Source organism: Barbus barbus, assembly GCF_936440315.1.
Source record: "Barbus barbus genome assembly, chromosome: 49".
Taxonomy (NCBI): Eukaryota; Metazoa; Chordata; class Actinopteri; order Cypriniformes; family Cyprinidae; genus Barbus; species Barbus barbus.
In genome coordinates this window covers 15,999,862-16,013,883 of record NC_136727.1, presented here as the reverse complement: position 1 = coordinate 16,013,883, position 14,022 = coordinate 15,999,862, and the positions used below count along the sequence as shown (strand labels likewise).

General features: G+C 34.0%; 1 protein-coding gene across 1 annotated transcript; it reads right to left on the bottom strand.

The window, feature by feature from the left end:
• Positions 1–1,684: 1,684 nt before the first annotated feature.
• LOC306867314 (stonustoxin subunit alpha-like) lies at positions 1,685–6,745 on the bottom strand (the record flags this gene model as incomplete). The annotated part of the gene is made up of 4 exons (XM_079412915.1): positions 1,685–1,756; positions 5,819–6,342; positions 6,535–6,588; positions 6,727–6,745. The coding sequence occupies 4 exons, from the start codon at positions 6,743–6,745 to the stop codon at positions 1,685–1,687; spliced, it is 669 nt and encodes a 222-aa protein (XP_079269041.1).
• Between the last annotated feature and the right edge of the window lie 7,277 nt (positions 6,746–14,022).

Sequence of the window (14,022 nt, the reverse complement as noted above, 5' to 3'; positions counted from 1 at the left end):
CAGCCTCACAGTAATAAATAGTATCTGGAGCATTAACAAACTTAAATGAAAAGTGCATGGTCTCCAATGTGTTCATGTTATCACATACATCAGCTGAATGCGTGCCATCGTGGGATTTTACACATAAGACAAGCTCTGCTGTGACATCTCTTTCAAATTCGCAATAAAAAAAGTATATTTTCATAATCTTCTATTTATTTATCACATGTCCCATCAGTCAAAACCTTATCTTATGCTTTACACTGAGTTTCTGTATCTCATATCTTAATGTGGAATGGTATCCACATGAATAATGATTCTTTATTAAATAAACATAAGAATCAATCAATATTACATCATAACACACTCTGGACTAAACAGAAGATGCTGGCTTACATTGTTCACATTAGCGAGTGTCTTAAACGACCGATTTTACTTTGTTCATGCAAAACATGTCGTGCTTGTCATCACAGAATCTGACCAATCAGAAAAAAGTGTCGTCATCAAGGCTTTCGCAGCCGATTTTGAGCAGCAGCAGCAGCGCCTGACCTCGGCGGCTGGTCTTGTTTTGCTCTTGCGGTACTTTGATGGCACATGTGATCGTAAGGTGGCTGCAGCGCTGGTGTCATGAGAAATCGAGCCTACATCTATAGTCAAGTATCCCCTTACGGTAAATACGAACACTGCAAAGACCTGAAGTAAAGGTCCTAGCACACAGAGTCCAAATTTTCATATGTGTTTTTCAAAAATTTTTTCATATTCGTCATCCTTTCCTATCAAAATGCATGCTAAGGATGTGAAAATGCAGAAAATCGAACCTGGTCCGAATTGTTTTACGATGGACGTAAGTTTTGGACTGGAGTTGAAAACCGCTGCGCTAGAGTTGAAAACCGCGACGAGTAGTCGACAAGTTCCCGGATATCCTACTGCTTCTGCCCAGATTCTTGAGTGTTCATCCGATGCACACTTTTCTATCCCAGAAGCCCCGCGTGAGAGGATACGTCATCATCACGTGACGGAGATCAGCGACGCGGGTGTTTACAAATGTGAGTATTATCGATCAAAAACACGGTTACATGTGTTAAAATCGCATTTCTTGAGCTCCTGTATAGTAAATTGTTGATTTGCTGAAGGTGTAGATGCTAGACAGTAACGTTACAGTATATTTGTATAGCTCCAGTAAACACTCGCGTCTCCAAAGTGCATTTACATAAACCTTATACATCTTAAAGACCATTAAATGTCTATTTAATAAGAGACAGGAAAATATTCTACAAGAATATTCAAAGGCTCTCAGTGAGCTGAAAACCTTTCAGTTACTGAAATGAATAAAAAATATTTGAAATCTTAAGGTTTCGTTTATTTTAATGATTGTGATTTCAAACGAAGCTGTTACAGCGCTTTTCTGATTCTTGATTGCTGTGCATTTGATGCAGAGCTTTTGTGCTGGAGCAGGTGACCGCGGGATTTGTGGGAAAAAAAGGAAAACAAAAATATAAAGTAAAAAATAATTTTGTTACTTCTAATACAGAAATCAAATGACATTGTGCTGTTAAAATGACTGCTTGTGTATTATGTTTGTGCATCTTTGTATGATCTGAAATGTCTGCAGACTGGTGTGTGCAGTGAGGATGGAGAAGTCCACAGCAGCATCCTGGAAATGATCCAGTGCCATGAATGAGACGCTCCATCACTCCAGCTGCCCTTACTGCCTCATCTGAACCGGATGCTGCTGTGGTCTCTTCATCCTCAGTGACCCCAGAGCCAGCGACAGCATCTAGAGAAAGACCAAAAGAAATTGAAGATGTGATTTTATTCAAGTTTGTCCTGCTGGTTTCTGTTTATACAACATCAGTCAATGGAGCAGGAGTTTCAGAAGCTTCAAAAGCATCGTCAAATAATTTCACGAAGAATCTGAAAGTTAGGCTTCATTGACTGATATTGTATGAACAGAAACCAGCAGGACAAACACACACACACACACACACAAGGATTGAACAATGTGGATGTGTGTAAATAACGACTGAATGTATATGTTTGGGTGAACTAACCCTTTAAAGCCCCAAATAGAAATTGTATGAAATATATGTAAGCATTTATATTATAGAAGTACTCTGAAGAAATAAACTTTAAGAAACAAGCAGCTTTGTTGCGCGTTAGTGCATTTAATGTTTTGTAAATTTACAATTATGCATTTGGCAGCTAGATTTTCCCACATGCGTTCTCCTGCTTTTGCTTCAAGATTGTGTGTGGTACAGGGGTGTCATCATGGTCTTCCTCATCCTTTCTGTGCACTCAGGCAGCAGTGACGGACGTGATTGACAGCAGAGACAGGTGAAGCTGGACACGGTGGTCTTCATCAGAATAAAGCTGCAGAACTGGCTCAGCTGTGTTGAGATGCAGTAGGATGTGGGTTCACTGCCTGGAAATACATGATTTTTAGAACAATTTTGTTTGACTAAAGCTTTTTCATGTGTTGTTGACTGGTTTATTTATTGTCATGGTTACTTTTATTTACATTTTACTCATTTGTTCATCTTTCCTGTTGTCAGTAAATAAAATATAATTGTTTCATTAACATATGCATTAATTCATTACTTGGCTGAAAATTGAGATGTATTCACCTTGGCTGCATTTGTCTAGTGTACAGTCTAGTGGCCAAATTCCCTCCACTGGCCCTTATCAATCATGGCCTCCTAGTAATCCCCATCCACTTGATTGGCTCTATCACACTCTCCTCTCCACCTGTATCTGGTGTGTGGTGAGCGCACTGGCGCCGTTGTGCTGTGGCTGCCGTCGCATCATCCAAGTGGATGCTGCACACTGGTGGTGGTTGAGGAGAGACCCCCACATGATTGTAAAGCGCTTTGGGTGTACAGCAATACACAATAAAGCTCTATATAAATGCATCATTCATTCAGTCATGCATAGCTATGGCATATGAAAAAAGAAAATTACATTTAGCTTGTTTTACTAAAAAATATAATTAATTATTGGTCAGCATTTATCATTATTATTGTTCATAAGTGTTGGGCAACCAATGCATTCTGAAGGAATCTTAATTTCTAAGTAGTAATACTTACATTTTTGGAGTAAAATCAACGATCCTCTCCAAAGGTAAGATCTTTGAGCAGCTGATTGACACTGACCTCCTTTGTGCAGAAATTACAAACATGGAGGAAAACATACTAGGTAGGGTTGTGGATTTATTGATGCTTTGAGATGTTTGTGTGCCTGTCGCTCTTATTTTATTTTTATTATTATTTATTATTACTGCAGAACATACAAGCTCAGGGAAAGATGGTAGTAGCTTTAACAATGAACAATCATAATGACACAAAAAAAGAGAAAGAAAACAACTAGAATTGGTTTGCGTACATCATAGTATGAGATTATATATGAACAGGGACAAAAAGAATAAATATCTGAATAATCATAAAATTAATATAATCATAATGCATTAAAATTGCATTTGTTTTTGTTATTTATAAGCCTCGGGGATGAACAAGAAAAAAAGGAAAACAAAGGAGATTTAAGCCAGTTTTGCATGTGGATGAACGATTTTGGTTTTTCGTAATAAAAAATTATATCTTTAAGGATTAAACTGTAGGGTTATATTAGTTGAGTTAAAAATATAAAAACTTAAATCAACCCTAAATTTGTTGGTTATACTACAATCATAAGGGCAGCTGTTTCTTCAACAAGACCAAAAATGAGCTAATTTCATCAGCAGAATTGAAATTGAAATTGAAATTGAAATGGGTGGTGATGGCGCAGTGGCTAAGACACATGCCTTTGGTGTGAGAGACCCGGGTTCGAATCCACTGTGAGACACCAATGTGTCCCTGAGCAAGACACTTAACCCCTAGTTGCTCCAGAGGCGTGCGACCAGGGGAAAAAGTAAATTCGTCCCCCGCACTTTTTCATTGGACAGTTGTGTTCTCGACATGTTGAGGTTTTAATGGAATTATTAAAAATTCAAAGAGACAAGATATACATGACGTTTACGTTTCCATGGCAATCAGTCACTCAGTTTGTGACGTCACGACATGCCAAGGCTCGCGCCAGCGGTCCCGCGCTGTATCCAGATGAGTTCAAAGCGGCAAGAAACTCTTCACTCCTTTTTTACGAAGAAGTCAAGCAGCGTAAGTTGTCATGTGGGATCCGAATAGTGTTGCACAATGTTGAGTGACTCTGCCTATTGCTCTTGTTGAATAATTAGCCAGTTTTGATGTTCATTATATGGAGAAAAAAAAGCTGCCTGGACAAACATGCACTTATTTATTTTCAGTGTATTTTTCCGTAACTCTTTTGTAACGTCTTTTATTTTAACACGTATGTATGTTATCAGAACCCTTCAAATAAGAATAAAGATAATGTTGAACTGAGCTTTTACAGCGTTTGCAGCATTGTGACATGTTTTAACTCAAATCTAAGTTACATTATGTATTTCAATCAAGTGTGCAAGCACTGATCTGATACAGGACCGATCTTCATTTAGGGCTGCTCTGTCATTATTGCACTCATTTGACGTTTTTATGTGTTGTCAAGAATGAACAAGAAACAGTCAGCCTAGGTTTGTTAGAGCAGAATCAGGACGACACACAAGAAAAACACACTTCACAGCTGAGAAGAACTGATAGAGTGGCTTTTAATACCTGGCTGTTTTTATATTGTATAAAATCTATTAATACAAGTGTTTGTAGGATTATATATGGACCAATCATAGAAAACACATAATTAGATAAAAAATAACATTAGTATGATGAACAACTTCTCATCTATCATTTTTAACTACAGTAGGTAATTATTAGCTTGCATATTGGTTGTTTATTAGTACTTAAGCACATATTAATTCTGTATTCTTCATGATCATATTCTGCATCCCATAATCCTAAACTTAACAACTACAACGACTACCTTACAAGATATTAATAAGCAGTAAATGAAGAGTTTATTGACGTAAAAGTCATAGTTAATAGTGAATATGTGTTTATCATTCTAAAGTGTTAAAAAATAATTTAGGATACAAATGATTGGTTATTGTCCAGCAGTGTATTTAATTAGTTATTTTTAATTAATTAGTTATTTTCTTCTGTATGTCACTATTCCCTGTATGTAGATGTTTCAAACACTGCTTTATTTGCTGTAGACAGAGGCAGAAGTGAATACACAGATGAGAATGAATGAGGCAGAAAGTTTCAGTGAGGCTTCAGAGGTAAAGATTATTTACAGCATTGTCTATGATAAGATATTTATTTTAACAGACTAATCAGACTAATGTATAATAGAACAGAACAGAATAAAGTAGTATGTGAATGTGCAAGTATCCATTACTGTGTGCCATGTACTCTACATACAACACACACACAATACAATCTGAAATATGTAAACAATAGTACCCTTATAAGGACATCTTTGTAACTTATACTCAAAAAGGTGCACATATAGAGTACCAATATGAACCGTAATGTACAACTATGAAACTTTTTGGGGTAAATAAGGTACAAAGATGTCCTTTTAATGGTACTGTCCCAGTGACAAGCTGTTGTATTTCTTTATTTTTTCTCTTTCCTTCTGTTTTATAATCATATATAACAATATAATCATAAAGCATATTAAGTAAAAAGGTATGATTAAAAATAAAACATGTCAATTAGACAAGGGTTAACTGAAAAAAAGAACAGGTATAGCTCTAGACATTCCCCCCCACCCCCCACTTTTGAAATGATGGCTACGCCCCTGCGTGCGACCTCTGACATATATAGCAATTGTAAGTCGCTTTGGATAAAAGCGTCAGCTAAATGTAAATGTAAATTACTCATCCTGTTTTTTTTACATCACAGAGAGACACTGAATTAGTATACAGCACAAATCCAGCATAGAGGGGTTCAGTGAATTTGGTGTTGAATGTGTATAAATGTCGGAGTGTGTTTGTGTCAGAGATGCTGTAGAAGGACAGAATCCCAGCCGGCTCGTCCACATACACTCCTACTTTGTTTAGGGGAGGTGCTGGGGGAGGAATGTGTGCTCCCACATTATCATGCCAGGCAATCAGTTTCTCCCCGAAGCAGCTCAGAATCCAGGATTGGTCATTGGCTCCGAACCTGCTTTCACAATGTTTTCCTTTCCTGCCGATTCCTTCATATGACACGACCATATCACCCAACCCGCTCCATTCAGCCTCCCAGTAACAGCGCCCAGACAGACGCTCTTTACACAGAACCTGCGGAAGGCCGTCAAATCTCTCTGGATTATCAGGATATGACACTGGTTCTGGATTACATATCAACTTCTTGTTGCCGTCTACAACAGAGAGACGATTGTGTGCCGTGTTTGAATCCAGTGTCAGATCACAGAAATCTGCTCACAAGAAAAGAGAACACAATTAAGTCCACAAAATGTCTTCAAGAATCATATTGGTCTTGGATCTACTTTTTTGTTCTACATAAATATTTTGGACCACATGTACACAGCAAACATTTTATACTTGAGATTTTATTTTGGTCTTCTGTAAAATGGTGTCCTGTGAAAAAAATGTATATGTAGACCTACAATTTAGGAGTTCTTCTCTACTCATGTTCCCTCCGCTGTGTTCCATGATCCAGACTGTTAAATAAAAAGAAAAGCATAATGTGTCATGTTCTAATTATTGGACTCGCCACCATCAAAAAAACAAAAACATAAATAGAACAGTTAATAATCTATAAAAATGGTTAGTTTACTCTCCTTCACGTCGTTCCAAACCTGTAAGACCTTCGTTCATCTTCGACGAGCGTTCAGGAGAGTACCATGCATGCGTTGTGATACTCTTGTGAACGCGCGTCGACTGACACGGAAGAGAAGAAATTGTTCAATAAAGTCAGATTTTTGTTTTCTTTGCACACAAAAAGTATTCCCGTAGCTTCATAAAATTAAGGTTGAATCACTGATGTCACATGGACTATTTTAACGATGTTCTTACTACCTTTCCTGGCCTTGAAGGTTTCGGTTGCATTGCTGTCTATGCAGGGTCAGAAAGCTCTTGGATTTCATCCGAAATATCTAAATTTCGTCTTACGGCTTTTTGACGACATGAGGGTGAATAATTTTCATTTTTGGGTGAACTAACCCATTAAATATAATAAACAGCATTTTGCTTTCCATCCTTTACTAGAATATTTTTTGTAGTTTATTAGGGACCAAGCACTGAAGGTACCAAGGCATCTGTTGTATCCGTTACCGGTTAACTAGTTTGCTAGATAAACATGGTCTTACAGACATACTGTACACCCATAACACTTGTACTGTTCATTGCCGGCAAACTAACATCAGGGTACCCAACAGACATGTGTTATGGAAATTATGGTGTTGTTAAATCCTGCATTTGTAACTTCTATGTTTTGTAGCAATTTTCAAATCTGTATAGTTTGTTTCATTAAGTATGAAGGCCAAACTATTTTTCGATAAGAACAAAATACTAGCACACATCAATTCATGTGACAATTACCTTTTATTTTCACCAATCTTAATGTAGTTAAACTATCAGTTCTCACTTTCTTCTTTTAATTTTATTGGCGGATGTCAAACCCAGTTCTCACTTTGTACAGCCAAACCAATAATCTAGTTCAAATGTGTCTTTAAAGTTTCTGCCACATCACTTCCTGTGGGAACTACTATTTTGGTGTGTTGTTGTTCTTCTTCTTTCAGCTTATTGGCGGCTGGCAAACTAAATTACAGTGCATTTCCGCTACCTACTGAGATGGAGTGTGGAACAACAATGAGGAGTATAGGAATACATATAAATATATATATATAAATTATTTTATTTAAATTTGTGATCTTTACAAATTCTAATAATATCTTGAAAACTGGTGAATTTCTTAATAAATAACCACTTAAACAGACTTAATTTGATTTCCTAGTTTTAACCTTTCATTTCTCTACTGTCTCTGGTTTTTTACAGTTATTACATAAACCTGACTCATGTTTCCCAATAACATGACCTATACGTAGACGAGAAATAACCACATCTTCCCTCATATTTCCACAAACCACTCTCTTATGACCTGCTTCTCTTTGAAAGTGTCTTCCCTTTCCCTCCTTATCCCACCTCTCTTGCCAGTAGCCTTTAGTTGCTCTTTTTATTATTCCTTTAACCCCAAATTGGCTTGGAATACTAAGTCCTATTTCTGTATTTTTTAATGACTTCTTAGCTAAAAACAAATCTGCTATTTTGTTTCCTTCCACCCCAACATGAGCCGGAACCAGGGCCGTGCAGAGACCTTTGGAGGAGCAGGTGCTCAAAGTATAAAAGGGGCACATGGAACAGGGCTTGTAATAGGGCTGTGCTCCTGGCTGATATTGATACAGCAGCAAATGCCATGACGCGGGTTTGAAAAAGAAACACTGAACAGAAAAGACCATTTTAAATGTTGGATATCACTGTAGCTGTATCACAGGATATCACTGTAGCTGAGATGAATAAAAAGCGTTTTTACTGATGAAACGTGAAGACAATAAAACACACGATTGCGAAAATATATGGTTTATGTGTGTGTTTCAAGTTATCTTCAGGTAATAAATAAATAAACTATATGAAAAGAACTGACTGAAGAGAGTTAACATGCACATTTCCTGGATTCAGCCATGCTGCATAATGTTACACTGAGAGTAAAATCCTATTTGAATCCAAAAATCCTCGAATGAATCAATACAGCTCGATATATATATATATATATATATATATATATATATATATATATAGCTCAGTGCGTTCATTACTGGCGTCTCCCAGCGAAACCGGGTTTTTGGCCGTATTGGAAACCCATAACAAACAGACTTTTATTTATTTTTTGTTCCGTAATTCAGCCGCCACGAGCGATCATACCATTAATTTGTAATCATTACAAGAATACCCAAATCTTGAGGAAGTGTTATTAGACAGCTTAATATCACGCTTTCAGAATCGGCGAATCTGCTGCGGTCGTCCCATCATCCGGTTCTGGACGGCGGTAAAGTTAGTTTTACGTTTGACATTCATTAGACATTCGGTTTCATTTCAGTTAAACTCTTAACGCCTGTTATGTTTCAAGCCGTAACTAACTCAGATAGACATAAATATGTGTCCTTTACGTTGCACAAGGCTTAATTTTTTGAAAGAAAAATTGAAAAAATTAACCATATAAATTAATTAAACAATTTAACTACATTAAATTATACTGTAAAACCAATACTAAAATGTTCTGAAAAACATCCCTGTTATTGCACAAGGCTCTGTTTTTGGAATTAGCATGTTATGCATTTTATAATAATTTTACAACTTTTAATGTATGCAATAATACAAATACATTAAACAACAATACCATCTGATTTGAAGGTATCTTACCAACTGTTAAAAATATCTACATATTATTCCCTATAATGCACAAGGCTTATTTTTTATGATTATGTCTTTGTTGTTTTTATATACAGTATAGAATCCATATTTTTCATGTTTTATGTACTGTACCTACTCAAATGAATTAAACTCTGACACCGTTGGAGATAAAGATATCAAACCAACTGTAAAATATTCAGAATATTATTCCCTATAATGCACAAGGCTTATCTTTTATGATTATGGCTTTATTGTTTTTATATACAGTATAGAATCCATATTTCTCATGTTTTATGTACTGTACCTACTCAAATGAATTAAACTCTGACACCGTTGGAGATAAAGATATCAAACCAACTGTAAAATATTCAGAATATTATTCCCTATAATGCACAAGGCTTATCTTTTATGATTATGTCTTTATTGTTTTTATATACAGTCCACAATCCATATTTTTTATGTTTTATGTACTGTACCTACTCAAATGAATTAAACTCTGACACCGTTGGAGATAAAGATATCAAACCAACTGTAAAATATTCAGAATATTATTCCCTATAATGCACAAGGCTTATTTTTTCAGATTATGGCTTTATTGTTTTTATATACATTATAGAATCCATATTTTTTATGTTTTATGTACTGTACCTACTCAAATGAATTAAACTCTGACACCGTTGGAGATAAAGATATCAAACCAACTGTAAAATATTCAGAATATTATTCCCTATAATGCACAAGGCTTATCTTTTATGATTATGTCTTTATTGTTTTTATATACAGTCCACAATCCATATTTTTTATGTTTTATGTACTGTACCTACTCAAATGAATTAAACTCTGACACCGTTGGAGATAAAGATATCAAACCAACTGTAAAATATTCAGAATATTATTCCCTATAATGCACAAGGCTTGTTTTTTCAGATTATGTCTTTATTGTTTTTATATACAGTATAGAATCCATATTTTTCATGTTTTATGTACTGTACCTTCTCAAATGAATTAAACTCTGACACCGTTGGAGATAAAGATATCAAACCAACTGTAAAATATTCAGAATATTATTCCCTATAATGCACAAGGCTTATTTTTTATGATTATGTCTTTATTGTTTTTATATACAGTCCACAATCCATATTTTTTATGTTTTATGTACTGTACCTACTCAAATGAATTAAACTCTGACACCGTTGGAGATAAAGATATCAAACCAACTGTAAAGTATTCAGAATATTATTCCCTATAATGCACAAGGCTTATTTTTTATGATTATGTCTTTGTTGTTTTTATATACAGTCCACAATCCATATTTTTCATGTTTTATGTACTGTACCTACTCAAATGAATTAAACTCTGACACCGTTGGAGATAAAGATATCAAACCAACTGTAAAATATTCAGAATATTATTCCCTATAATGCACAAGGCTTATTTTTTATGATTATGTCTTTATTGTTTTTATATACAGTATAGAATCCATATTTCTCATGTTTTATGTACTGTACCTACTCAAATGAATTAAACTCTGACACCGTTGGAGATAAAGATATCAAACCAACTGTAAAGTATTCAGAATAGTATTCCCTATAATGCACAAGGCTTATTTTTTATGATTATGTCTTTGTTGTTTTTATATACAGTCCACAATCCATATTTCTCATGTTTTATGTACTGTACCTACTCAAATGAATTAAACTCTGACACCGTTGGAGATATAGATATCAAACCAACTGTAAAGTATTCAGAATATTATTCCCTATAATGCACAAGGCTTATTTTTTATGATTATGTCTTTATTGTTTTTATATACAGTATAGAATCCATATTTCTCATGTTTTATGTACTGTACCTACTCAAATGAATTAAACTCTGACACCGTTGGAGATAAAGATATCAAACCAACTGTAAAGTATTCAGAATATTATTCCCTATAATGCACAAGGCTTATCTTTTATGATTATGTCTTTATTGTTTTTATATACAGTATAGAATCCATATTTCTCATGTTTTATGTACTGTACCTACTCAAATGAATTAAACTCTGACACCGTTGGAGATAAAGATATCAAAACAACTGTAAAATATTCACAATATTATTCCCTATAATGCACAAGGCTTATTTTTTATGATTATGTCTTTGTTGTTTTTATATACAGTCCACAATCCATATTTCTCATGTTTTATGTACTGTACCTACTCAAATGAATTAAACTCTGACACCGTTGGAGATATAGATATCAAACCAACTGTAAAGTATTCAGAATATTATTCCCTATAATGCACAAGGCTTATTTTTTATGATTATGTCTTTATTGTTTTTATATACAGTATAGAATCCATATTTCTCATGTTTTATGTACTGTACCTACTCAAATGAATTAAACTCTGACACCGTTGGAGATAAAGATATCAAACCAACTGTAAAATATTCACAATATTATTCCCTATAATGCACAAGGCTTGGTTTTTATGATTATGTCTTTGTTGTTTTTATATACAGTCCACAATCCATATTTTTCATGTTTTATGTACTGTACCTACTCAAATGAATTAAACTCTGACACCGTTGGAGATAAAGATATCAAAACAACTGTAAAATATTCACAATATTATTCCCTATAATGCACAAGGCTTGGTTTTTCAGATTATGGATTTTTTGTTTTTATATACAGTATAGAATCCATATTTCTCATGTTTTATGTACTGTACCTACTCAAATGAATTAAACTCTGACACCGTTGGAGATATAGATATCAAAACAACTGTAAAATATTCAGAATATTATTCCCTATAATGCACAAGGCTTGGTTTTTCAGATTATGGATTTTTTGTTTTTATATACAGTATAGAATCCATATTTCTCATGTTTTATGTACTGTACCTTCTCAAATGAATTAAACTCTGACACCGTTGGAGATAAAGATATCAAAACAACTGTAAAATATTCAGAATATTATTCCCTATAATGCACAAGGCTTATTTTTTATGATTATGTCTTTATTGTTTTTATATACATTATAGAATCCATATTTCTCATGTTTTATGTACTGTACCTTCTCAAATGAATTAAACTCTGACACCGTTGGGGATAAAGATATCAAAACAACTGTAAAATATTCAGAATATTATTCCCTATAATGCACAAGGCTTGGTTTTTATGATTATGTCTTTGTTGTTTTTATATACAGTCCACAATCCATATTTTTCATGTTTTATGTACTGTACCTACTCAAATGAATTAAACTCTGACACCGTTGGAGATAAAGATATCAAAACAACTGTAAAATATTCACAATATTTTTCCCTATAATGCACAAGGCTTGGTTTTTATGATTATGTCTTTGTTGTTTTTATATACAGTATAGAATCCATATTTCTCATGTTTTATGTACTGTACCTACTCAAATGAATTAAACACTGACACCGTTGGAGATAACGATATCAAAACAACTGTAAAATATTCAGAATAGTATTCCCTATAATGCACAAGGCTTGGTTTTTCAGATTATGGATTTATTGTTTTTATATACAGTATAGAATCCATATTTTTCATGTTTTATGTACTGTACCTACTCAAATGAATTAAACTCTGACACCGTTGGAGATAAAGATATCAAACCAACTGTAAAGTATTCAGAATATTATTCCCTATAATGCACAAGGCTTATTTTTTATGATTATGTCTTTATTGTTTTTATATACAGTATAGAATCCATATTTCTCATGTTTTATGTACTGTACCTACTCAAATGAATTAAACTCTGACACCGTTGGAGATAAAGATATCAAACCAACTGTAAAGTATTCAGAATAGTATTCCCTATAATGCACAAGGCTTATTTTTTATGATTATGTCTTTGTTGTTTTTATATACAGTCCACAATCCATATTTCTCATGTTTTATGTACTGTACCTACTCAAATGAATTAAACTCTGACACCGTTGGAGATATAGATATCAAACCAACTGTAAAGTATTCAGAATATTATTCCCTATAATGCACAAGGCTTATTTTTTATGATTATGTCTTTATTGTTTTTATATACAGTATAGAATCCATATTTCTCATGTTTTATGTACTGTACCTACTCAAATGAATTAAACTCTGACACCGTTGGAGATAAAGATATCAAACCAACTGTAAAATATTCACAATATTATTCCCTATAATGCACAAGGCTTGGTTTTTATGATTATGTCTTTGTTGTTTTTATATACAGTCCACAATCCATATTTTTCATGTTTTATGTACTGTACCTACTCAAATGAATTAAACTCTGACACCGTTGGAGATAAAGATATCAAAACAACTGTAAAATATTCACAATATTATTCCCTATAATGCACAAGGCTTGGTTTTTCAGATTATGGATTTTTTGTTTTTATATACAGTATAGAATCCATATTTCTCATGTTTTATGTACTGTACCTACTCAAATGAATTAAACTCTGACACCGTTGGAGATAAAGATATCAAACCAACTGTAAAATATTCAGAATATTATTCCCTATAATGCACAAGGCTTGGTTTTTCAGATTATGGATTTTTTGTTTTTATATACAGTATAGAATCCATATTTCTCATGTTTTATGTACTGTACCTTCTCAAATGAATTAAACTCTGACACCGTTGGAGATAAAGATATCAAAACAACTGTAAAATATTCAGAATATTATTCCCT